The 27,784-nt window shown below is 35.4% G+C and overlaps 2 protein-coding genes across 2 annotated transcripts in view; both read right to left on the bottom strand.

The window, feature by feature from the left end:
* The window catches only part of LOC115884974 (ephrin-A4), a 401,696-nt gene that overhangs the window by 113,304 nt on the left and 260,608 nt on the right, over positions 1 to 27,784 (bottom strand). The gene's annotated exons all lie outside the window — the stretch shown is intronic.
* LOC115884825 lies at positions 712 to 1,497 on the bottom strand. Its single transcript, XM_030903524.1, has one exon. It carries the CDS (start codon positions 1,495 to 1,497, stop codon positions 712 to 714), a length of 786 nt encoding a protein of 261 aa, XP_030759384.1.

Below are 27,784 nucleotides of genomic sequence, written 5' to 3' on the forward strand. Positions count from 1 at the left end.
GGGAATTTCTGTGCTTCTACTTTTTGTGTGTTTTTTCGAAGTGATATTTGTAAGTCAATGTTCTGTCCAGCACGACGCCAAGATAGGTAGGCTTATCTGTGTGTTCTAGTAGTCCCATGTAACATTAAGTCTGCGGGTCGCCTGTCTCGAATTAAGGTGGAATGCACTCACTTTAGTTTTGGTGGGGTTGGGTTTTACAGAATTCTTTTTGTAATAGGTTGACATTGTTTTTAGGGCGCTTTCTAGTTTCTCCTCGATATTTCGAACCCTTTGCCTTCAACTGTTATTGCTAGGTCATCTGCATATGCAAAGGTTCTAGTGTTATCTGGAATAGGTTGGTCATTTGTATATATGTTGAAAAGAATTGGTACCAGCACGCTCCCTTGTGCCAACCCATTCTTCTGGTTTCGCCATCGACTCTTTTTGCCCTCGAGCGTCACGAAAAACTGCGTTTTAGAGCAAGGATTCGAGTATCTTGACTAGGTGGTAATCTTTCAAGGTCTCATTGGCTTTATGCAGTAATATCTTGTGGTTTACCGTGTCATAGGCGGAACTTAGGCCGACTAGGGCCAGCCCTGTGATGTGTTTATTCTCAAAACCCTCCTCGATATGTTCTGTCAATGCGAGGATTTGACTGGTGCTTTCCAGGTCTGAATCCTGCCTGTTGTGGAATCAGCTTTGAATCGACGGTCTTCTCTATTCTGTAGAGGATTAGTCTTTCGTAGAGCTTAAACAGATGGCAAAGGAGGGATATGGGTCGGTAGCTTTTCGGAGACTCTGGATTTTTCCGGGTTTAAGGAGAGCTTTTGACTTCCGCCACAGTTTTGGAATTTGAAAGGTTTCGCGACATACGTTGAAAAGTTTAAGTATCCATTCTTTGGTTCCAGGACCGACATTTTTGATCTGTTCCACGCACATATCGTCATTCCCAGCGGCTTTTCCATTCTTCATGGTATTTATACCATTGTTCAACTCTTTCATGGTAAATGATTTCTGAAAGTTGGTGTTTTCAGTTGGTATTAGGCGTTTGATTTTGGTTTTCTGGCGTTTGGAGTTGAATTTGCCATTTAGAAGGAGTTGGTTGGCCACTTGATTGGGTGTTACATTGGCAGGGGCCTTGCTTAGTTTTGGGTCACCATCCAGTTTCTTGATTAGATTCCAAGCTATTTTACTACTATGAGACATGTCCATTCTATCCAGGGTTTCTATCCATTTCTTCTCACGTGCCTCGCTGAGAGCTGTCATTAAAGCTGTTCCGCAGGTGATGGTTTGATCGCTGAATGGATCTTCCGCAAACAATTGTTCGTACTGCTCCAGGGTGTCCCTTGAGGCATTCGAGAGCCCTGGAATGTAATGTTGTCTGCAGCCCCTAGGAATATATCGTCTGGATATCTTTCGCAGGGACTCAACAAAGATGTGGTAGTTGCTTGGTGTTGGGGCCAAATTGGCTATTTCCTCATCCAGCACTTGGGAGTATTCTGGCCACCTGGCTTTCATAAAGTTGAATCTTTTGAATTTGTTACAAAGCAATAAAATTAAAAAAAATCCCGTGTTTTTTGAATGGGAAATAGAAAATCACGATGAGACACTTCTTAATATTAAAAGTTCAAACTTTACCAACATTTTTTTTTAATCATTGTAAACGATATTTTCAAGGCAACTAAAAAAATTTTTATATAATTATTTTTTTTGTGCATCTTATCTAATGCACCCTAATGCAAAGCTTGTATGGAAACCATAACTGAAACTGCAGTACTGTCTCTACTTTTTTATAGAAGACCTTTTCTCTTTTGTCTCTCTCTCTCTCTTTCTGTTTCTTCTTTCTGGTTTTCTTCTGTTTCTTTCTGGTTTTCTCTCGGTTGTGGTACCAGCTCCGTACGTTAGCGTACCGCTGAACCCATGAAAAAATAAATATCCGACTCGGTTATGTTTCCCATCAAGTACCGCCGTACTGCTAGGAGAAGAACACGTGAAATAGTGAAGGTTACGGTTTACGGTTTGTTTTTCTTTCAGTCGCGGTCTCCTTTTATATTATATATTTTTCTTCTTGGAAAAGGGAGAAACATTACGTAAGCATGTCAGGAGACGACGATTGACGTATGATTATAATTGAGTGAAAAAGATTTGGTTAAAAATATACAGGGTGTCCCAGGCTGAGCGTGCATTAGAAATTTCTAGAGAACTACAATATCTAGATCGGAGAGATTTTTGGCACATCATTATTTCACAACGAGATCTATCGATTAAAAATATTTTCAATACGGCGGCACTTCCGGAAATACCGGAAGTTTACAGCAACTTTCTTATTTTAACTTAACATACTTAAATTCTCTGTAAAATTTTATGAATTTTGATATTAAAAAAGTTTTTGAGAAAAAAAAATATTTAAAATTTCTGGACGAAAAAAACTGCCTGTCAAAAATATGTGTATAGCCCAAAACGTCAAATTTAGTGATTACCGCAGCCACTGTACCATAAACAGAAGACATGTGGCTATCTATTTCAAAAATTAAATTGTTCGAATGTCATATAATAATGGCCGCAGCTGTTATGGAATTGAGCGATTTAAAAATGATCATAAATCATTTTTTTTTCAAATGGAAACCCACTTTTTTATTTCGCTAAAGGCTTTTCAATTTGGTACTTTTTGACTATACATGCTTCTATACCTACCTAAAATAAATCGTTTTTAAGATTTGTTGTTTCTTTTTGACCAATTTCACTATTCGTAATTATGCAATTTTCTTTTGTTTACGATACTTTCCAAAAATCCCAAAAAAGTTTTTTTATTAATACCTACTTCAAACTTTGTGAGTTGCTTATAAAGACTCTAAAAACAACCACCAAAAAAAATCTTGACAAATAAGTTATTATTAGTGAAAATATGAATAAGTTTGTAAAAATCTGAACATTTTTGGACCAAGGAATGTTTGCCAGGTTTTTTTATTATTATAAGTTCCAAAATTTGATACCTATTGATTCTACCTTTTAAACGAACTTTGAACCGTCAAAAAATATTAAATTTTAGCCGAGTTTCATCCAAATATTGACGTTACTTCAGAAATGATTTGGAAAAAATTAAACTTCTATACCCCTATATCTCCGAAACTACGCATTTTAGGATATACATATGTATACGAACTTTTTTACTTATTTTTATCTGCAGAATATGCTGCCAAAATTTCCGGAATACAGTTCGAACCATCCTGTATATACTTTTCAAAGGCACCCCCTATCGCATCACATATTAAATCCGTCCGTCTCAAATTTTCCTCTTTCCCGCCTGAAATTTCCCTACGTCTGTCAATTTTCCTCCGCCCAGAAATATTAAGCTGTGGAATTTCGCGCCTAGTCAGCACCGTCCGCTTTCGGTGGAGTCCATCGGCGTTGCCCTATCATAAGCTTCAAGCCTTCAAATGATCTTAATCGTAAAACGACGTGGCAACGCGGCGGTATCATCACGATTAGCCTGATTAAACGGTCCAGGATTGGCTCGTTCCACTGGATTATTAATTAGGATGAATCCGCCGCTGCTCGCTGTTCTATTAATCTATTTCTCGCGATCTTTTTCTGGATAGATGGATTTTTGCGTGGCGTTAAGGATTTAATTAGAGGAAGGATTATGTTATAATTTTGAGGTTTGACACCAGAGGCACTGTAAGTGGGTTAGATTGATCATTTGCATTGTTAGAATACGATTTAACTGTGTTTTTACTAGTTTTTTTTTTAAATTTATAGTTATTTTATTGAACTATTAGCAATGTAACAATGAGTGTGATTAAAAAAACCCTATATAATAGATCTTGCTTCGTATCTGGCTGTATAAGTGGGACTTATAGTGGAAAAAAGGCAAATAAAGAACGGGGTGAAAGAAACCCAACCTTTTCAAAGGTCCTAATGTAAGTGGTATAACTATTTATTTAAAAAAAAATATGGATAGATGATAAGATTTATAAATATGGATAGATGTTAAGATTGCTAAGATGTTAAATTGTGAAAGTTTGCATAAAAAATTGTTAAAATATGTTTTAGGAGTTGAAATTCGCCCTCTAAGGGGATGTATTGACGAATAAATCTTGTTTAAGAAAAAAATAAAATCTGTCTTTGGTGTATGAAATTTTGCACAGATATCCCTTAAGGGATGAAAGTGAGTATTCATAATGACATACATAAGCAGTTTTTGGAAAGAGGGTAAAATTTGGAAAAGATTGTTAAAATTGTTGTTTTAAAAGTATTGTCAAGAAAAATGGCCTATCCGCCAGAAATTAAAAATGTATTACTGGTTGCCTGCACAACCGCAACGTATCCGCCAGAAATTAAAAGACTTTTTCAGGCGCCATCTTTTAGTCAAGTTGAGAAGTAAGGGAATCAGACAATGGAATTGTCTGGTATGAAGAAGTACGCTTTCCGAGAATTGGGGAAATTTCGAGAAGCAGTCAATAGAGTATATAAGCCGGAGCCATCGACAACTGAGACAGTTTTTGAAATTTGAATATACCGCGTGGAAATTGAAAATCGGACAATTTGGTGAAGGAATCTTATAAATAGTTAGTTTGTTGTGTGTTATAAGTTAGTAATTGTGTATAAAGTGAGAAAAATAAATTGTTAAGTATTTTATCGTGAGTTTAAATTAGTGGACCCACGGAATCCGTAACAATTGGTGTCGGAAGTGCGATTCAAGAGGATTTTAAGAAGAAATTAAGTGGATTGGAAGATTTTTGGACCGGATTAGAGTATTTTTATGGTTGGTACAAGGGAACAAGCGAGGAAAATGGAGGAAGTAAGCAAATTATTGGGCGATTTTATGGAGAATATGCGAAGAGAGAAAGCAGAAGAACAAGAAAAACTGCAGAAAATGCTTATGGAAAATCAAGAAATTAGACAAGAACGGTTGGAGAAAATTGTAGAAAACCTAGAAGTGCGTCGCCAGAAAGAAAAAAAAGAAGAACAGGACCGGCTTGAGAAAATTTTTGAAGATTTGAAAATTCAACGACAACAAGAAAAACAAGAAGAACAAGAAAGACTACATAAAGATAAGGAAGAGGAAAAATTACAACGACAACAAGAAAAAACAAGAAGAGCAGGACCGGCTTGAGAAAATTTTAGGCAATTTAGAAATCCGTCAGAAGAATGAATGGAGGGAAATTTTAGAAGATATAGAGAGGCACCGCCAGAAAGAAAGACAAGAAGATCAAAACCGTCTTAAGAAGAACTTTGAAGAACTAGAAAGAAGGCAAGAAATCCACCTTCAAGAAGCCGTAGAAGATCTGGAGGAACGCCTTCAGCAGAAAATGGAAAAATTAGAGATGGACCTACAGAAGACCAAGGTACAAGTAAAGACACCTGGCGTTCATGGAACTGCGAACCTCAAGGCCCCGACCTACGATGGACAAACCACCTGGACGATGTACCACCGCCAGTTTGAAGCAGCCGCCGCTGCCAACGGATGGACTGACCAGGAGAAAGCAGCGGCACTTGTCATCGCGCTGCGTGGCCCTGCCCTGGAACTGTTGCAAACTATTCCTGCAGCCCAACAGCAGGAATACCAAACTTTGGTCGCTGCACTGGACAGAAGATATGGCGACCAACATCGACGCCAACTTTACCAGGCACAGATCAAGACACGCCTGCAGAGGTCCGGAGAGAGTCTGCAGGAATTTGAAGCAGACTTACGTCGGCTGGTACACCTAGCGTATCCTGAAGCACCGGAAGGATTTAGGGAGGAACTCGCTGCTCAGTGCTTTATCAGCGGACTGAGGGACAACGAATTACAGAGGGCGCTGCAAATATCCCGATTTTCTACCAGCAGCGAAGCACTGGTCAGGGTGCTGGAAATCGAAGCTGCTTTTAGCGCCATCACTAGACCGAAGATAAGATCGGTAACGGTCGAGGAACAGCCCGAAAGCACTCACAGAGGTTTGGAGGAGATGTGTAAGAAAGTCGACAAACTATGTGAGCTACTAATAAACAAGGGAGTCAACAACACCCAGACAGAGAACCAGAGAAGATTCCAGGGCATAAGGTGCTTTAGATGTGGCAGGAATGGCCACATTAAACGGGATTGCCGCGTTCAAATGCGATCCCGTTCACCATCCAGAGAACGTAGGCACCAGGAAAACTAAAATCAGTCAATACTAAGGGGCGAGTATTGACTGGGGAGAACCGAGCCCCCAGGATTTTTTCCATTAGAAGTCTAGGAAGAACCGCTGACAGTTTGGTGATCAACGGGAAGGTCAATGGTAGAAGAATTCGAATGACTGTGGACACAGGCGCTATGGTATCGTTGGTGCGGACTAACTCGGTGCAAGGATTGAAGATGATGCCTCTTAGAAGAAGAGTGTATTTACGTACAGTTACGGGGGAAATGGCCGTTGTACGGGGAGAGGCTTTCATGGAATTGGAGTTAGGGAATTTGAAGTTTCGGCATAGCGTTTTAGTGGCAGACATTGAAGATGATTTTATCATGGGTATGGATGTGATCAGTCAACATGGTTTTCGTTTGATCACCATAGAAACATCCTGAAAATCGGAAATGAGGAATTTTCTGTATCTAAAGAGAAGAGACCAGGAAATATGGAAGAAAGATCATCGAAAATTGTGATGATACCTGGTGATACCAAGAAGACTGTGTTCGGGAAACTAGAGAAAACCGCTGGGTGCCGTGTAGGACGGGTACAAATTATCGACAACGACCTAGATCGACGACGAGCTACCTTGGACAAGAAAATGCAACATCGCGAAAGCACTATCAGAGTAAAGAATTTTAAACTGAGAACTGACGAACAATGGACGACGTTACAATTGAGGAAAGATCAAATGGAAGATCCAGACATCGGAGCAATACTACGGCTCAAGGAAGGTAACGGCGAGAGACCACCGTCGCAGGATATTGCGGACAGAGGGCTGGTTTTCAAAGCTCTCTGGGCTCAGTGGAATTCACTGGTGATTGAGAATGGATTGTTAAAGCGCACGTGGGAAAGTGCGGATGGCAGGACCGTAACAACTCAGTTACTGGTACCAAGGAAGAAAGTCACCCAGGTATTGGAAGAAATTCATGGTGGTAAAACTGGAGCCCATCTTGGGGTAAACAAGACCCTGAGCAAGCTGAGAGACCGTTTTTACTGGGTGGATTATTGTGAAGATGTTAAGAAATGGTGTCAACGTTGTAAGATTTGCGCAGCTAGACAAGGACCAAGTACTCGATCTGGAGGAAAAATGGAACAAGATAACGTTGGACTGTCGTTCGAAAGAATCGTTAGGAAGGAAAGATTATTGGGAATTCATAAGGCCGTGAGAAGTAAGATTACGCTAGCCAGTGACCGGATGAAAGCTCGTTACGACCTCAGAGCTAATTCTACGGGATTTCAACAGGACGATAGGGTATGGTTGTATAACCCACAGCGCAAGAAAGGAAGGTCCCCAAAGTTAACTCCAGCATGGGAAGGTCCTTATACAGTCATCAAGAGGATAAATGATGTTGTGTACCGGATTCAACGCAGCCCTAGAAGTAAGATGAAAGTAGTTCATCTGGATCGATTGAAGAGATACCAGACAGGAAACCTTGATCGGGACGATCAAATTTGAGAAGGGGGCATGTCAAGAAAAATGGCCTATCCGCCAGAAATTAAAATGTATTACTGGTTGCCTGCACAACCGCAACGTATCCGCCAGAAATTAAAAGACTTTTTCAGGCGCCATCTTTTAGTCAAGTCGAGAAGTAAGGGGAATCAGACAATGGAATTGTCTGGTATGAAGAAGTACGCTTTCCGAGAATTGGGGAAATTTCGAGAAGCAGTCAATAGAGTATATAAGCCGGAGCCATCGACAACTGAGACAGTTTTTGAAATTTGAATATACCGCGTGGAAATTGAAAATCGGACAATTTGGTGAAGGAATCTTATAAATAGTTAGTTTGTTGTGTGTTATAAGTTAGTAATTGTGTATAAAGTGAGAAAAATAAATTCGTTAAGTATTTTATCGTGAGTTTAAATTAGTGGACCCACGGAATCCGTAACAGTATGAAATTTTATGTTTTTATGAAAAACTATTAATCAATCACTAACACAATCACACCATAAACTATTTAATTCGCATTTGTCATCGAGAAACAATTAGTGTTTACATCAAATCAAAGGTTGAATTGGTGATATTTGTTGCTGGAAATCTTTTTTGTGCAACAGTTATAGGGAAGATTTATTTTAGCAGCTTATATTTTTTTTCGGTCGTGTATGCACTAAAAAGAACCATATAATGAAACAATTTTATAATAACAACTTATAAAAAGAATATCTAAAACCGGCATCTGATATAACCTAACTTCTAACTTACTTTTCAAACTCAAATTTAAGGTTTTGTATTCACAATTTTAGCCACGCACATTGTTCAATTAGAAAAAAACACGTTTCTAAAAGCTAAATCTGGTAAAAATATGCCCAAATATTAACTGAACTCTATAATTTATAACAAAATAGTAATTCTTGCCATAAGAAGCTGTGTATTTCTCAATCTGTCGGATCACATGCGCCCCTAACGGCGATTTTCGAACTTCATTTAGATCTCAAAAACTGGGCCCATAATTTTTACGTTCGATTCGCCTCCTCCTTCTAGCCTCCATAGTATATGTCAATACCTTGTTTCGCTAGGGCTTCTATTAGAACCGTTATAAAACAATAAAAAGAAGTGTCTAGAGTTGTTCCGATGGTCTACAGTCTTTCGCGTACAGGATACGCGATAAACGATACAAAAATCTAGGTTGTTTTATAATATGAGTTTTTATGAACACCCAAACTGTCCAAACGGCGAAATTTTTCCAGCGATATGACTGAAATCCTGTAATATATTTATATGGAAATAATGCACTCGATATTTCTTAATCAACTATGTTAATTCTCCTTCCCCTAGGAGATGCAAGACCTTGTCGTTGGTGGGGAAGCTCCTGGTCAGGTGCTGGGGGGAATCCCCTCTAGCATTTGGCTTGGTCTAAGAAGCATCTCACTCATCGTCTTGTCCCTGACTGTAGTGTCGTGGCCAGGGAATTGCACCAAGACATATAACGATACCGGGCGGGGCTACGGACAGCCTCAACCTTGGGGCACCGGGGGGCACCCCATTGTATTTTACCCCTTACTTCTACATGCGGGGCTCTGTAGAAGTGGACCGACTGTCCCTAGCGACTCATAGGAACACTATGAGATCTGGTAATAATAGTAATAAAAACATCACCGGTGAAGCTGTGGGGAAACCCCCTAGCGACACTGGGAACAGTAACAATGAAAGTTCCAAGGGGCCAAACCCAAAGAGAACTACAGGAGAGGTGGCTGACACTTGCGTGAGACCATCCTCCGCAAGTGGCATACAAGCTACCACCTCCTCCAAGGGTCGGGAGCCTACCTCCTACCTCTAAACCCAACAGGCGACAAAGCTACCGTTTCGTCTACCCGACCTGGGTCGTAGCTCCTCGACTGTGAGGGACACGGGTCTCCGTAGGAAGTCCTGGGACTGTATGATGAGTTATAACTCAAGAAAGGGGGACACAATAGATCTCTAAGGTCGCAGAGATTAACCCCCCTCCCACTTATTCTAAAAATTTTTCTAATGTTGATTCTCAACTAATAAACAATATTACAAATTACAATAATAATACGCTGGGGTGGGGTTTCTAGACAAAGACAAAAACCGCCACTTTTTATATCGTCTGTCAGTAAACTACCAAATACAAGTGTATATAAAGTTGTCTACCTTAGAAATCCTATGAATGACGCGGTCAATGGCCAATATAAACTATATCTATCGCACCTTGACCCACTGTATTTTCTATACGTAGTATACCTTACCTTGGTGGCGTCACGAGCCGCGACACTTAGGTGTTTAATAGGTGAGCGAGTTTAATAGGTGTAAAACTATAAAACATAGAGGGAACCAAGGACAAAATGAAACTTTGACCGGCAGCAGAGAAAATGGGTAAAATAAAATGTTTTCAAGTGAAAGTTGGACAAATTAGGAATATTTTAGGATGCAAAAAAAGTGATATAAAAAAGTATAATTTAAATAAGTTTTTCTAATTTTCTCCTGATTTTTTTGGAGGGGCATTGATCATTTGACCTCATGGTGTTAAGCCGCCACTATTGAAAAGTAAGGTAGTGTCTTATTATTGGCCAGACTTTTTGGAGGATTGTCCTCGCTTTTACAGGGTATTTCCCAACCTCCTCTGACAACAGATGTTCTGTAACAATAGAAAACTTTTACACTCCTCATAACAGAACCATAATAAAACAAGAAAAAGAAGTGTCTAGAGGTGTTCCGATGGTCTAAAGTCTTTCGCATACAGGGCGTTCTTCTCCTTCCTTATCGATTTTAATAAAGCACTGTCGCAAGAGGAATGATGGGTCTGCGCTGGTCCGGCCTGGCCAGCACCGATCGGACGGTCGCTCGCTTTTCAGAAAAATACGAAAAATGCCGTCGCATTGTTTTCGCGACGGATGGACGAGTTATGCGACGAGAAATGCCAGCCACGGAAAATACGTACACGCAGAAAAATTCCGACGGCTTTTTTCGTTCTTTTTTTGTTTGAAAAAGAGGGGAAATAAAATAAATAAATGTTTTGTTTAGTTGAAGATGATTTCGAGGTTAGTAAGACGGAGAAAACAGTCCAACTATGTCTAGAGAAGCTGAACAAGTTAAGCAAAGAAAATAAAGTGCTCCTACTCTGTGTGCCAGCCCAATAAGGGATAGAAGGTAATGAGAAAGCAAACGATCTAACTAGAAGAGGAGCAAACAACGAGACTAACTGGACCAGAACCGATTTGATTCTCAAGTGGGTGGGATAAAAGTAATTTTATTAATTTGCCTTGATCCAAGTCTAATAGCAACCTTTAAAAAAATTAATATTATTAACTTGCGAAAGTTTTAAACAAGTACTCATTGATTCCTCATCAAAAAAATGGCACCGGGAGGCACGTATAGCCGCCCATACTAAAATATGTTAATAAAAAGTTGGTAGGCAGTTCTTTTAGTTTCATTTTTCCAATTTTGGTCCGCGGTTATTTCCCCTATCCGCCACCGGGGGTCGCGTCCGATGGGAGTTTGGAGTTCTTCACACGGATTTTCTCAAAAACGGACTACGGAAACACGGAATATCTCAAAAACTGCGACTTTGACTGATTTTGATGTTATTACAAATTTTGTTGCAAATATTATTCCTAATCTTAAATTGAAAACCGCGTTTCGCTAGCTACCGTAATTTTGGAGTTACGATTTTTTAAAATTTTTAACCCCCTCCCATAAATTTTTAGGCTTCATTTCTCCAAGGGTATCAAAGTTTTTAATACTAAATATTTACTGAAGTTTATTTACTGATCAGTTATTGTGTTGCAATAATAAAAATAATACTACCTTATACAGAGTGTCTAAAAATTTATTTTAAATAATTATTAGCTTCAAACGGCAATAACTTGTTTAATTTAAATGGAACACCCTGTATATTTTACGAGAATCAGATGCACAATTTAATTGTCTATCAAATTATACCAAACCAAACCAAACCAAACCAATTAATATGATTCCAGTATTCAAACTACATTAACTGACTGTTTGCGTTGATTAATAATAATTGCTCCAAATACTAAAAAATTGAATTTTGTATGGGCATTAGACAGTGTGATAAAAAGTAACACCTTAAAAATTATATTTCATTTTTTAATAAATGCTTATTTATAACAACAGAGATTTTAATTTGATAACTTATTATTATATTGATTTCTGACTCAAATCCACATTTATTTATAATAATTTATTAACGAACACAATTAAGTATGTAATTAATTAGTATATGGGCGGAAATAATGGTGTTGTATTTAATTAATGGTATACTCTTTTATAAAGATTTAAATAGTTTTCTTTTTGCATACAAATTGGTTAGTAATATTATCGTTTTGCTAAAACGATAATATTACTAGTCTGTACATTTTATACATTTGTTGCTTTAAAAACAATCTAAAATGTCAATATTCCATGGATATATTGATAAATGAGGTCTAAATTATAAGAAATGCATTTTCTACGAAAACTTGAAGGGATAGGTAAAAAATGGTATAATACAATTTGATAGACAATTTAATTGTGCATCTGATTCTCCTAAAATATACAGGGCATTCCATTTAAATTAAAGAAGTTATTGCCGTTTGAAGCTAATAATTATTTAAAATAAATTTTTAGACACTCTGTATAAGGTAGTATTATTTTTATTATTGCAACACAATAACTGATCAATAAATAAACTTCATTAAATATTTAGTATTAAAAACATTGATACCCTTGGAGAAATGAAGCTTTAAAATTTTTACTGCAATTTCACAAAATTGGAAATATTTCAAAAACGGTAAGGTTTAAGTATAATAAACCTTAATCAAATTTACCTTTATTTTAATCGTAGAAACTAAAAATGTAATAATATATAGGGTGTTCCATTTAAAAAAATACAACTTTGATATTTTTTATTTATTTGGGACACTCTGTATCTTGTAAAAATATTTTTAAATTGTAGCTCTAATAGTCCTTCAACGAACCCCAAACTTACAATTTGTAAAAATCTCATCGTTTAGCTACAATACTCCGTGTCGTATGTGGTGAACAACCCTGTATAATTTTTTAATTTAATGTGTATTAATTGTGATTAATAAAATTGCGTTTATTTCATCAAGGAAGTCAAATTTGACAAAATATCAAGAGATAATTTTTAATTGGCATTAAACGGCCTACACGATTTTGGTATCAAAAGAAAAAAGTCAGTGGCGCACGTTTTTTTTTAAATATTCCAGGGATAACCCATATGCACGTCCCTGATGAATTTATTGACAATTTTTTAGCATAAATAAAATAATCTAGCACTTATAGTAAATTTTACCCTCAACATTTCATTAAAATCACTAAAAGTACTTGGAAAAAAATTATAATAAATCGAAAAAGATTATTAAGATTTTATCACCCTGTAGTTACAAAACAAAGCAGAATCGGACCTATGTTGATATGAAAAATAAATCTTATTTTTACGGATCTTTTTTGAAACACCCTGTATGAGGTGACGTCAGTGATTAACTTCTCCTTCCCATACAATCTAAAATCAACCCCTAATAGGTCTGTTCGTTTTCCTGTTATTATCGATTCTGAATCGTCCTAGAACTCTCCAGCGCATGCGCAAATGAAATAATGTCTTCATATTTCCTTCTGCGCATACGCATCACAATTCTAGGACGGTTCAGAATCGATAATAACAGGAAAACGAAAAAAGCTAATATACTTTGAATAAGAAGACTAAGGAAGGAGCATAATGCTATCCATGTATTCATGCATGGTGGGCGGAAAAGCCACCATAAAAGCTCTCTAGGGTGGGGATCCTTGACAGTTCTGTTTGACGATTCATTTGACACATCTGAATTTGATTTGAAATTTTGTGGATTTGTCAGTCTTTACGGAGCTTATTTTTATGTTATTTATTATTTATTCTACTACTGATAGTTGTATAAAGGTAGTAAATCTAGATGGAAATTGTGGCAGAACTTAAATTAACAGTGACACTATCGCGATTTATCGAAAAGACTCTAAAATAGTTGGTTGTGTAGCGTGCGGTAGATCTCGTCAAAAAAATTGAGTGAAATAATGGAACAACTTTTCGCTAGTAAGTGACTATATAATATACATACGTGTAGTAAACCGATCATTTATGAAATTCACTTAAATTAACTAAATTATATATTTTTCTTGCATTTTAGCTTTTATTTATTACTTGTCAAAGATTAGATGTCAAAGAATTTAGATACGTTAATTTGACTTACCTGCTTCAGTAGCGTATCGGATGTTTGTGTTAATAAATACTTATTATAACTTATCTATTTTTATTAGAATTATATATTTTTATAACAATTTTAATAACTACCAACATTTATTCACAACGTAAAATAAAACAACAAATTATTGAGTCTGCCTCACGTCTACCCTACATCATAGGTTTACATTTTTTAAATAAAATTAGAACGACACTGGTAAACCGGAATTTAAGTCGGCCATATTTGAGGCCCATCGCGGTGTACCTAAGATTTTTGATATGCTCCTTCCTTAGTCTTCTTATTCAAAGCTAATATATTGAAGTCCTTTATTTTATTGAAATACTTACGTCAAATTTAGAGTACAAGCAACGTCAAATGTCAAATTTTCTGACGACTTCATTTGTATATTATGGACTTGATCGGCTAATTTAATACACTCGCTCCGTTCCAGATGTTCCCCATCGAAAGTGTTAAATATTTTTTAAACATCAATTTCAGATGTTTTCTTTTTCACTAGCGAGACCAGGTGTTCTGACGTTTTAATTATAACACTGACAATACGCTAAATATTTTATGATGTTTAGCTGTTCGCCATGTGTAAAGAATTAAGTTATAATTTATATACGAAAGCATTCTCGCTTCTTCTTCTTTTTAGAAGAAAAGGATTATATTAGGAGTGTTAAATTTAAAAACATTATTTAGTTCGCCATAATCGAATACAAGTTTTTTTTTAATACTAATCTACATGTATACAGGGTGATGTTCTCTATGGGTATCTCGAAAACTACTGGAGATAGAGAGTTAAATGGGGAAAGAATTGCAATTTTGTGAGGTCATAAATACGCGCCTTTCAGATTTTGAAGAAGTTTCATGGCTTACTACAAAGGTATTTCGAAAAAAACAAATTTTGGTTATTTTAAAAATTGTCCCTAATTCCATTATAATCTATTTTAGACAAATCGTTTTCAGATAAAAGTTTTAGATAATCACATCCCTAATGAGTTTGTGTTCTCCGATTTTTTTCTAAAGTCTGTCATTTTTGACATATGACACAAACATATGTTTGTTTTTAAATGGAAACCATAGTTGGCCATGACTTCATAAAAAGCGCCATTTTTAAAGCTTTTCAGCGATATACTATAATATATTTTTTTTAAATTACTGAGATATAGCCAATTCTTATCATTTTTGAACAATTTCACTTAGTTGTAGTTCATATGAAAAATTCAGTTCAGGATCTTCAGTTTGTTCTTCTCCTACTTTCAGGTATTCGGTTTTTGTGAGGTTGATATTGATTCTTCCTCAAGTTTCCTGAACATATAGTCGGCATCCTCCTCACAACTTCGTCGTCTGCAAAAAACAAGGTCGATAGACAGTGGTTGTCAATCTCTATTCCCATAGCTCTACTCTTCCTTCTCCAGTTTTTCAATGCCTCCTGGATATATATTTTAAATAAGTTAGGTGATAAACTACACCCTGTATAAATAAATTTTTAATTTATTTTTCGACGAAGCCCTAATATAATTTCCAAAAACTTGCATGAAAACTAGCGATGGGAACTATCGAATGAATTAGACTATCGAATGGTTACTGAATGAACGATTTCAACTATCGAATGGTTTTATTCGAGTAAAATCATTCATTCATTTGTATACTAAAGCATATGTGACAACCTCGCCGTGCGACTAAATGGTTATCGTTGAGCCACGACTATCGAATGCTTTTGATAAATGAAATTTAGTATTCGTTTGATTTCTGTGTGCGTCAGTGCATTATTAGTTCTTCCAAATTTTTATAACTTCACCTTATAAATACTGTGCTATTTTTGCGTTTATTAAAATATTTAAAATACTAAAATAGTAGTTTTTTTTAATTGACGATTGTGTGCGTGTGCAGGTGTCAAAATTTTTCCGAAAATTTGTGTGATTTTCCGTAGCCCGATCTTTCAATTATTTTATTTTATATGGTCTATAGGTCTATTTTTTAATGGGAAATTTTGAGAAGTAGCAATTTTTAAGAGAGATGAGATGAACTTAGAATTAATTTTAAAAATACATATTTGTATTTTAGATGTTTTAATAATACGAATTAGTTGAACTTAATAATCATATTTAAGTAATGTGGTTAAGTAAATGGGGGGTTCTCGAACTCAAACTATGGGGTGAGAAAATTAAATTGAAAGTTTTACACGTGCCAATTTAAAAAAAAAGTTAACAATGTTTGTTTTTTGTTTATACTAATTCTCTTACATGTAGTTTTTTGCGAAGAAATATTTCATTTATTTTTTAAAGTAAATGCCAGTAAAAGTAAATATTATTTTTAAATAGTAATATAAAGTACCTAATATAAATAATTTTGATTTCTAATTTTTTATTTATATTTTTCTTCCATTACACTGCATGCTTAGAAAATTAATAAATGTTTATATTTCATGATTTTAAAGTTTGTTGTTAATATAACAAATTAGTTCTGTAATTATTATTATTTAATAAACCAACGTTGCCACAAAAAATTTAAAGACTGTATTATTTTTAAATAGGATATAATATAAATAATTTTGACATCTAATTTGTTGTTTATATTTTGCTACTACGTAAAAAAATGTTTATATTAAATTATTTTAAATTTTGTTGTTATAGGTATAACAAATTATTACTGTTATTATTATTTTTATTAAACCAGTCTTTGCTTAAAAACATTAAAAATCATTTTCCTACATCCAAAATATTTTATTATCTAACCTAACCTAACCTAACAACAGAATATTAATAAAAAAAAATGCAAAATATTTATACATACTATCGCTAACTAACTAAAGCCAAACAATAATATTCTTTGCTAATATCAACTAATACCAATATATGGCAACAGCGCCCTTCATAATGTATTTTCTGTGTAAATACTAGCACCTCAATAAAAAAAATAATGTGTCCTTATCTTTATATGACTCCGCAAAAAATCGAAGATGCCGGCTTCTTTCATAGCATTGTCACCGACCGCTGTCGGGTTTCTCGGAAAGAAACCTACGTCGCCGGGCGACAACTAAAATCCAGTTAATATTTTATTATAATCGATCCTGACGAATAGATGAATTTTATAAATGAATGGTTTTTGCTGCCGAATTACTAGAATACAATATTTCAAGGCAGATGACGCATCTATTCGATAATTTTTATGCGAATAGTTTTCAACGAATGTTTTTTTACTAGCTATCGAATTATTCGAATGAATTGCAACTATCGAATGTTTCGATAGTATTCATTCGATAGTTCCCACTACTAATGAAAACCCTACATACATGTTACAATTTTTCTTTCGCCCAGCATATACGACCAAAAGGACGATTTTAGCATACATCGTTCTTATACCCTGACCCTTAACCTCGGCGCTTTTCCATGATGACCATACTTTCCACCCACCACCCCCCGTTTAATACCAATCTAAGGGCAACGCCCACCTTTGAAATGACAACGATGGAACTGGAAGGGCAGAGCGAGCATCCGGTCAATTTGCAAAGCGAATGGAAAATGGAAAATCGGAAAATGGCAGCCGCGCCCACCTTGATGGCTTCTGTGCCTGTAATGCATTCCGGCGATGATGAAAGCAACGCTTCTTTTATTTAACTTTATTTTTTAATTGTTTACCAGTGGCGTTTTCAGTGTGGCCGAAAGAAATATATATATTTCAGAAATCTGCCTTAGACTTAGCCCGATCCTGTCGTGTTAAGCCACACCCAAAATTCCAAACACACGTGCTTTGATTAAGGCTTGATTAAGATTGTAGAGCTTCAGAATTTGCCATAAAATAGCGAGCAATTTGTTACAAAACCATATAAATTATATATCGCTGTAATCACAAAACTTCAATCTATTTCCGTATTGTAACGGAATTTTAAATCATGCCTTTATTTTCAAGAAAATTTAGTCCAAACATACCGAATATATTACCATTTCTAGATGTATTAGTTATTAGAAATACTAATAATTGCCTGGAATTTGATATCTATAGGAAAAATACCACCACACGCAGATATATTCCTAATGAATCACATCATAGTGTTGAACATAAAATGGCTAGTTTAAATTTCTTAGTTCATAGATTACTTAGTTTCCCACTTTCCAACGAAAGATATGAAATAGAAAGAGATTACATTAATAATGTAGCTGAGTGTAATGGATATTCTCCTTCACTAGTTGATAAATTAATTAGAAAACGTAGGTATAGGTTAAGGATTTCTGAAAATTCGACTTTTCAAGTGGAGAAAGACACGTCTAAATATTTTTCAATACCGTTTGATAGAGAGTTATCCCGTGGTCTAAAAGGAATTTTTAAGAATGTCAATTATAAACTTGTGTATAGGGCTAATAATAAATTACAACAATTATTAGGTATAATCCAAAGGATAAAACACCTCCACTGGAAAGGTCGGGTATTTATGAAATTTCTTGTAAAGACTGCAATCAGAAATATGTTGGGCAAACTAGAAGATCAATATTAACTAGATTTAAAGAACATTTAGCTCAGATAAGATATGGTAGACCGGATAAATCTTGCGTTGCCGAACATATTGTTGATAAAGAACATTGTATAGATCTTAATAATTTAAAATTAATTAAACAAGTCTCAAATTACAGGCAATTAGATGCATATGAAAGCATCAGAATTAATAAATGTAAAGATAGTATGAACAGAGTCAACGGTCCAATTCCTTCAAGTTCTTTGTTCCTACTGCTCTAGTGGCGGAAATTAACTGTTACGCTCAGTAGGCTCTGACTCGGTTGGCTAGATTTTGCGACGCCCACTCGGTACCTACTGGGCGAGTATATAAACGCTCAACTTGTAGATTGTAATTTTAGTTTATAATCATCTGCTGATGATGCTAACATGGTTAGCGAAACGCGCGTCCAGTGTAAAAGTAAAAGTGTTTTGGTGTATTGTGGTGATTTAGTGTAATTTTATTTTGCTGTGTAACACCAAAGGTTCCAACCCTCAACTGTAATATACGGAATATTTTGTTGATGTTTGACCATCAAAATCTTAAAAATAAAGAAGTTGTCTAAAAATGTGCTACAACACGGATAGAGTATAATCTTTTATCTTTAATTTCCTTCTTCATTTGTGTAAAAACACCTACCTAGTTTTACATAAAACGTTAAATGCCGCACGCTTATTTTGCTACTTCAATTACATTTTTATTAAACGCAGTGGTATCAGGGACGATGTGCCAACAATTTTTTACAGTAAAAATTTCGAATTCTGAAGGTGTGCCGTTGGAATTTTAAATTCGCCAGATTGGCCGAAGATACTGTGCCGCTGGTTGGCTACATAATAAAATTCGCGTCGAATCGCGTAAAAAACACTTGAGAGAGTCACCGAAGTGGCATAAAAGTCATGTAAAATATGTTAATTAACTATAAAAATTGAATTAGAATCGGGGAATGTGGGAGAGATTTTTATCATAGCGTTTAAAATTAAGAAAAAGCAATAAAGAAGGCAGCGGTATGCAGTGGCGGCGCGAATATAAAATAAAAATAGAGTTGTATCCCAAGAAAATATTAAAATGCCTTTAAACACGAAGTTTTGATTTAAACTTGAATTATTTTTGACATAAGTTACTTTGAAAGATCTAAAAATGAATTGCGAAAGATTTTTTTTTAAATTCACCCCCGAGAAGGGGTGAAAAATATAAATAAAATATTTTTTTCGAAATTTCGGAGGAACGGTAAGAACTAGAAAAAAAAAGTTCAAATAAAAGTTGTAGAGCGTCAAATTCTACGTAGAAATGGTCTCTATAATTTTTTTGCTCAGATCAAAGTTAACCGAGATAGAGCAGCTAGAATCTAGGGAATGATAATAGAAATTTTAAAAAAATTATAAGTTGCTAAAAAATCATATACAGGGTGTTTCAAAAAACATGTGCCATTTCCCGTGGGGAGATTCCTCGCGTAAAAATAAGATTTATTTTTCATATCAACATAGGCCCGATTGTGCTTTGTTTCGTACCTACAGGGTGTTAAAGTCTTAATATTTTTTTGATTTATTATAATTTTCATCCAAGTACTTTCGGGGGTGAATTTAAAACACCCCTTCTTAGGAGTGAATTTAAAAAAAATCCTTCACAATTCGTTTTTAGATCTCTCAAAGTAACTTGAATTTTTACGAAAACTTCGTATCTGAAGGCCTATTTTCTTGGACTATAGGGTATGTATCTGAAGTATATTTACTGTATTTGTCTTGTTCCTAAAACTATAAACAAAGAATGTAGCGATAAAAGCCGTGCGGCAAGAGCGACACAACGAAAAGCCGAGACGTAGAAAACTCCGGAGATGTCATCGGGTTTGAGTTGTGGTCGCTGTTTTCCGATATAAAAGCTTGTCCTGAGAACCGACCCATAGAGGCACCGAACGGATCAACAAGTTTCTCTACGTCTATCCCTCCTCCCTCACTTCTCTTGTACGTTTAACTCACTTCTTATTACCTAAGAAATCAGGGTTGGGTACGTAGCAAAATATAAATTTATTACGCGAATTTACTACGTAAAATATTTTTGACGTGGATCAAAAAATCTGACGCGATAAAGCTTCTTATTGACTAAGCGTTCAAGGTTGTGAATGTAGTAAAATATATATTTGTTACATGAATTTATTACTTAAAAAAATGGTAATTATTTTCTAGTTTGATCAAATTGATTTCAAAAATATATAAACTAGCACAAAAAGAGCATATCTTCTTAATAACAATTTTCAAAAATTTAACAAATAAGGGAGTTAACAATGGTGGTCGATATTTCAACCAGAGACTGTTAAAGCAAATAGATAATATTATGTAATGATCTAATGTACATAATGTATAAACTGTATGTATCATCCAATGTAAGAAAAAAGAGTGGTAAGTTCGTTTTGATTATCTCTGTTAGCTTTCTGCTCAAAAATATGCCCATATCAAGTAAATCGAATTTTGTTTTTCGAGAAACTGGCATCCTATGAGAAATGATCGAAAATATACAGGATATGTTAACGATTTTAGAAAATATCATCCGAGCCGTAAATTTGGTGCACTAAATAAAAAGAAATAAACGTCACAGATACATTTGTTTCTATATATTTTTAAATTTTTGTCGCACAAAATTTGCATAGAAAATGCTTAGACGACAATAATTATTACCTATATGATACATAGCGAATTCAGTGTCACCAATGCTCACTGGTCGAATATTCAACCGCTTATGTTTTCGCGCCAATTCGGCCAGCATATAGATATGGTTGATTAAATGACCAAGGCGCGCATAGAAATAAGAATAGCAAACAAACTGGACGATAATACACTTCCACGCCACTGATTAGTTGGTTAAATTAAAGTGGTCGATTTAGCGACCATCAACCTATAAAGGGTTAACCAGGCCAGCTACTATGCTAATGAAAAAAGGGTCAATATTTATTGTCTTCCATAATTCCATATGTAGGTATAATATGTCATTTTGTGATGATTTATTTTTAAAAACATATATTTTCCATTGATGTTTTCTGCCATTCGAGGTTGAAATGTTAAATATGGAAACCGAAAATTCATACTCGACCCCGATATTATAACTGACAGCTCTAAAAGCCTTCTACTGTTAATTATTTTCATATTGATATGGATCCGCGCCCCTGAGGTTGTCAACATCGCCTGTTTTTCGTTTGAGTTTTGAAGTGGGATGATATAGAGAAATTGACACATTTTCCGATAAAATGTGGCCCATAGGATAATGTAAATATAAAATTTAGATATGCAGATATAAGTTATACACACACCGGAAAAATCTAGGGATATCATTTTATTAAAGTTAAAAATAAATGTTTTGAATAAACAACCACATATTTGTAGGCCGATTCTTTCTACTTCGATTGAAACGAAGTAGTCACACTAGTTATTTCTAAATTTGGGATATTTGCAGAAGTGTTTGTGCATTTTTTGTCAAATGTATAAAAAGCACCTAGCATCAATTGTTCGAATTTAACCTGTACTGGCTATGTTTTTATGATAACTGGCCAAAATTCATTCAAATAACTCTGTTTAGTATTAAACGACATTATGGAGCGTAGACATCTTAACAGAGAAGAAATGCTAAGGGCCATGGGTATGCTCGAAGCTGAATTGCGCCAAATCGACGTAGCTAGAGCATTAAATACAACGCAAAGTGTAATATCGCGATTAAGTGCACGCTACCGTGAAAGTGATGATGTTGCTGAAAGGCACACAGGGCGACATCGCATTACTACCCCTCAGCTAGATCATTTTTTACAATTAAATGCTCGACGCAGACCGACTCTTACAGCACCAGAGCTTAGTTTAATTCTCCAGGAAACACATAATGTAACCGTTAGTCCTGACACTGTTCGCAATAGATTAAGAGAGGTCAACTTAAGAAGCAGACGCCCCTGGAGAGCTCAACTCTTAACGAGAGGAAATCGAGAGGTACGATATTTGTGGGCTCAAGATCATGTTCAGTGGTTGAATGAACAATGGGCCAATGTTCTCTTCACGGATGAGTCACGCTTTGGAATTCATCCGGATTCGAGAAGGAACTGTTCCACCTTGATAAGGGTGCACTTCCTGAACATGATACAACCGAATAAGATTTCCCGGTTCTCTCCATACCTTATTATCTGGGGAGGAGTCCAGTTAGGCCGAAAAACCGATCTCGTTTTTCTTTAAAGGTTTCTAACAGGAATCGCATATCGTGATTTAATTCTTGAGCCTGTCGTGTTACCATATGCCAATGATTTTGGGAGAAACTTCATTCTCATGCATGACAATGCACGGCCTCATACAGCCAGAGTGGTAAGTGAGTTTATCAATGCTCATCAATTAAACATCTTACCCTGGTCGGCACAATCTCCTGACCTCAACCCCATAGAAGCACGTATGGGACGCGGTCCAAAGAAGAATTTTGAGAATGGGTATGCCGCGTGAAACTCGTAGGGATCTGGTTCGGGCCGTGAATGCAGCGTGGCAGGCTGTACCTGATCAGGAGCATGGAGAGACGATGCAGGGCTGCAATGAACAGTAGAGGAGGCTATACCCTTTATTAAGTAAAAATGGTTTTATCTTTTTTTTTTAATTCACAGTTTAGAATAAAAAAAAATGTGTGTATTTTTTTGAGTTCAATAAAAATCAAGGTAAATTTGAAAAATTCGGTAAATTTCGCATTTTTATTTCCAATACGTCCTGTAAACTATTTGTTTATTTTAATTTTATTATATCAGAAATGCAAATAATAAAATTGCTGACGATGGCTGGATAAAATTGTAATATCCCTAGACTTTTCCGGCGTGTGTATTTCGGAAATTATTATATACAGGGTCCGGCAATAGTGCGTCGGGCATTTGTAGCTCCTAGAATAAAAAAACTTGGAAATTTTGTTTAAGTGCCAACCTAAAGTATGTTCTAGGATGTATTTCAGGAAAATATTTTAACTTCTATGGGGTGGCTCAAAAAAGTGTGAGTGGATGGGGATGATTTTTTTTAAATGGAACACCCTGTATATTATTGCATTTTGGGCTTCCTTTCAGATCACTTTGCATAATCCTAAGATATGAGTGAATATATTTCGATAATTTCAGTGATATTAATAAATAAATAAAAAATATATATTTTTCCACCTTCCTAAAAAAAATTATTACAAATACAAGAACTGTTCTGAAATCAAAACTATGTTAGGTATTTACTTTAGATGACTTACAAATACCGTAATCTTAAGTTATACAGGGTGTTCAACATTCTATACCAAACTTAGAAAAATATACTTCAGGCTATTTTTCAGTGTTTTAAAATCTATTTTAATTAATTCTGCCGTTTTTTCTAATTCCCTTTCTCTTCCAATCCGTTCTTCTGAGATATTTTTATCCGTATTTTTCTTTTCTACTATATCGTTAACTTTATTACGACACTCTGATAGACAGGTTAATAGAAATTTGATTATGTGCTAAGGCAGCGCCGATAAGTATCTCCTATATTATAGCCGGGAGATTGTTGTGAAATATATATGGTTTTAATGAGATGTAACATAAAAAACAACAGGCATAAAAGGCTTGGAACAGTGTGATAGTAGAACATTAAGAAGTGAACGAGATAAACAAAATCTATAATTGCTTTTTCTTTTTATTGGGTTTTGATAAAACCGAAACAGTTTAGAAAAAAGTTTATATGGATAGTGATTTTAACGTATTCGACAATCTTAAATTTATTTCAATGTATACTTTTGTATACACTGAAAAAATTATAAGTAGTTTTACAAAAAAAAATATAGATACACTAGCGTGTACCAGCGACTTCGTTCGCGGCGAATTAATCATTTGTAATGGTGATGATAAGCAAAGCAAGAATTTCCATTAACATACAAACTGGATAAAATTTTCTCACATTTATGTCAGCATAGGAAAAAACAATATGGCGATATTATTATATAACTTGGTAATATTTGAGGGGTAGTTTCATCTCGTTGGAATTTGACTTTCGAAAAATCCGTTTGCCAAAAATAAGCTTTTTACGTCAAGCAGTTTAAGCAGAATCGTGGTTAAGAAATTACCCAACTTTTTGGAACACCCTGTATGATTTTTAAAAAATTTCAAAATATGTAAAAGAACCAAATAAATTATGCTTGTCCAAGCGTTTTCCCGAAAGACTAACCGTTTTTTAAATAACAAATATTGTAATATTTGAGGGGCGTTTTCACCCTCTTGGAATTTGAGATTCGAGAAACCTCTCCTTATCGAACCTCTACACCCCACAGTCAATCCGTTTGCCAAAAATCAGCTTTAAACGTCAAGCAGTTTAAGCAGAATCGTGATTACTCAATGATAAAATAAAAAATATAAAAATACACTATTAAGAATCTAGTATCACAAATATAGTAGATAACATAATTTAAACAATTCCAAGAATTTATTTCTTTAAGTATTTAATTTAAGTTGCAGTGTTTTGACACAGCTGGAACAGTTGGAACTGGAACTGGTATAGGATAGCACATAAACCTGTTCCAAGCCCAGTTCCAAAACAAACCTGTTTCGAACATAACAGATCCTGTTCCAAAGCGTCATCACTACGCACAACGCTCAGTGGAACGAAATATGCTGGGAATAACCAAGAGAGACCGTAAAAGATTAGAGTGGATACGACAAAAGACCCAGGTAATAGATGTCATCCACGCAGAGTCAAATCCCTCAAATGGTAATGGGCAGGACACCTGGCAAGAAGAACGGACAACAGATGGACCACAAAAATTACAGTTGATATTCACGAGGAATTAAGAGACGTAGAAGAAGACCGAACGTGAGATTGGGACCATGATATTAGGAAATTGGCAGAGATAACTTGGGCCCGCATAGCCAACAATAGATAGCCAATGGGCCCAACTACAAAGAGAGTATCTAAATATGTGACGAAGGCTACACTATAATTAGATATGGTTGAATAAGCTAGAAAATGATGATGATGGTGATTTATATACATATCACAAATTAGCCATACAGCGATTTTACAAACGACTTGTAAAATTAAAAAACGGATGGTAAATTTACTACAATAATCTGTGATGGCAAGAAATAACATTCAATATTGTTATTAAATTTACAAATTAATTGTTTCAGTGTATCTATTAAAGTTAATGATTTATTAAATATGTGAAGGATATGATACTATTTGAGAAAATATGCGGAAAAAGATTTTTTTTTCTGTTCACATCTGGTTTTTATATCTTTGGGTATCTTTCATTTTGTACAGAGAGATTTGTCTATATTTATATCATTTATCTGAGGTGTTACCAAATAGATACCCACAGTATTTAAAGAAGAATCTAAAATATAGGGACCACACTGGGCAATAAGAAATTATAAAGGCATTTCCCTTTGCGGTACGTTTAGAACAATAGGGAAAAGGATTCGAGGAATCGGCTGAAAAATCTGCGAAAATATCACACACACATACACATACACCGAACCAAGAACTTCGTTCGTTCGTTCTTCGAGGCGTTCGACCTCAAGGAGCCCAACATGCACCTCGGACCTCAGCTATGCAACGTATTTCGGTCCAATATATCGATAATATCGTCAGTCAGAAGTTCTCTCTATATATCGTCGACCAGCGTCAACTCGTCAGCGAGGATTCCGTAAAAAAGCGGGGAATATAACTCTCTAAACCAACGTTTCTTAACCTGTGGCCCGCCGTCTTATCTATGAACATTTGAATCTGGAAATTAAAAGACAGGGTTTTCTACAACCATGACTTGAGCACAAAAACGAAACTTGCAATGTTTCGAGCAGTAATAATCCCCACCATGTTATATGGAAGCGAAACCTGGGTGCCGTACCGCCGGCACACGAGCGCATTAAACAAGTTACAGCAGAGACACCTTAGACAACTGTTAAGAATCAAATGGTACTACCATGTCTCAAACATATCAGTTCTTGAAAAAGCAAGCTGCGAGAGCGCTGAAGTCATGATTACTAAATCTCGCTTAAGATGGGCTGGCCACGTATGCAGGATGCAAGAAAACCGTCTACCGAAATCTCGTCTTTACGGTGAGCTTGTAGACGGTAAAAGGAAACCGGGTGGAAAACTCAAAAGGTACAAGGATATTTTCGATGAAAACTTAAAGGGGATTAACATTTCAAAGCACACAACAGAATGCAATGGAGAAGAATTGTAAGCTCGGTTAACACCGACAACCAAAAAGTAAAGAGGCAACACAGTAATGAGATTTTTGAATGTCCGGAGTGCGGAAGAGAGATAACATCACGTATCGGGCTTTTCAGGGTGCAGCCACACTATCCTAAAAACGGCGTATCGGCGTAACGGCGCAACGACCTTGAATCGATTTCCAGTAATTCTATTGGCTGAAATTTTTGACAGATGATATGACAGATAAAATTTCTGACAGATGAATGTTTCAGCCAATAGAATTACTGGAAATCTATTCAAGGTCATTACGCCGTTACGCCGATACGCCGTTTTTAGGATAGTGTGGCTGCACCCTCAGTCACAGAAAAGCACATGACAGGAAACGCCTTGAGTAACCATCTTCTGATGCGTGTCAAATACTCGTCAGCGAGTAATGGCAGTAAGTAAGTAAGAACATTGAATGTCAGCAATATCAGCAAGTGGCATATTTCAAATTCAAATTCAAATTTCTTTATTAGACCCCATTAAGTTTTACAGAATAATATTAGTATTAATAAATGTGTGTCTAAAGGGATCACACCGCGATTAAAAACCCGATACAATGGCACAAAGTGCCAGAGTGGTGCGACCCCAAATACAAAATAGAAATAAATTAAATTATAGAAATAAACAAAATTAAAAAAATTAAAATTATATAAAAAAAGTGAAAATATAATTTTATCAGGGATGAGCGGAGATAAGCAGAGAGGCATAATGAAACAGTGTAAAAAACCGAAACAGCAACAATTCAATGACGGGCATATCAGAAAAACAAGATCTCAAAATCAGTCGAAGAAATTATAATATTTACGAATTTATTAAATGATTTTTTAATTTGTTTTTATAATCTGTAAAGGATTGAAATTTAAAGTTATTAGAAATATTATTCCACAAATGTGGCGCTATGAAACTGAAAGATTTTTGGAAATTAGCTGTTCGGTGTTGAGAAATTTTAAAATAATGCACTTGTCTAGTCGAATGATCATGGTCAACGTATTGAAACAATGAGAACAAATAGGAAGGCTGCTCTGTATTAAAATTAGTAAATGAATGTCATTAAATGAAATTGTCGTCTGTTAGTTATGGATAAATAGATAAATTTTTAAGATGTTTTATTATATGATCTCTAAAACTGAATGTTAAAAAGAAATTTTGGAGTTTTGAAGTATTTGGATTTTTCTAGAGAATCTAGCGTTTATGGATGTACCATAAACAACATCGCCATAATCAAATAAAGATAAAATAATTGTGTCACATAACTGATA

The sequence above is a fragment of the Sitophilus oryzae genome, unplaced genomic scaffold, assembly GCF_002938485.1.
Source record: "Sitophilus oryzae breed Bouriz unplaced genomic scaffold, Soryzae_2.0 scaffold_358_pilon_pilon, whole genome shotgun sequence".
NCBI classification, from domain to species: domain Eukaryota; kingdom Metazoa; phylum Arthropoda; class Insecta; order Coleoptera; family Curculionidae; genus Sitophilus; species Sitophilus oryzae.

Excerpts from the sequence above, each read along its gene's own strand:
- LOC115884825 (XM_030903524.1), bottom strand. The coding sequence starts at position 1,497 with ATGAAAGCCAGGTGGCCAGAATACTCCCAAGTGCTGGATGAGGAAATA.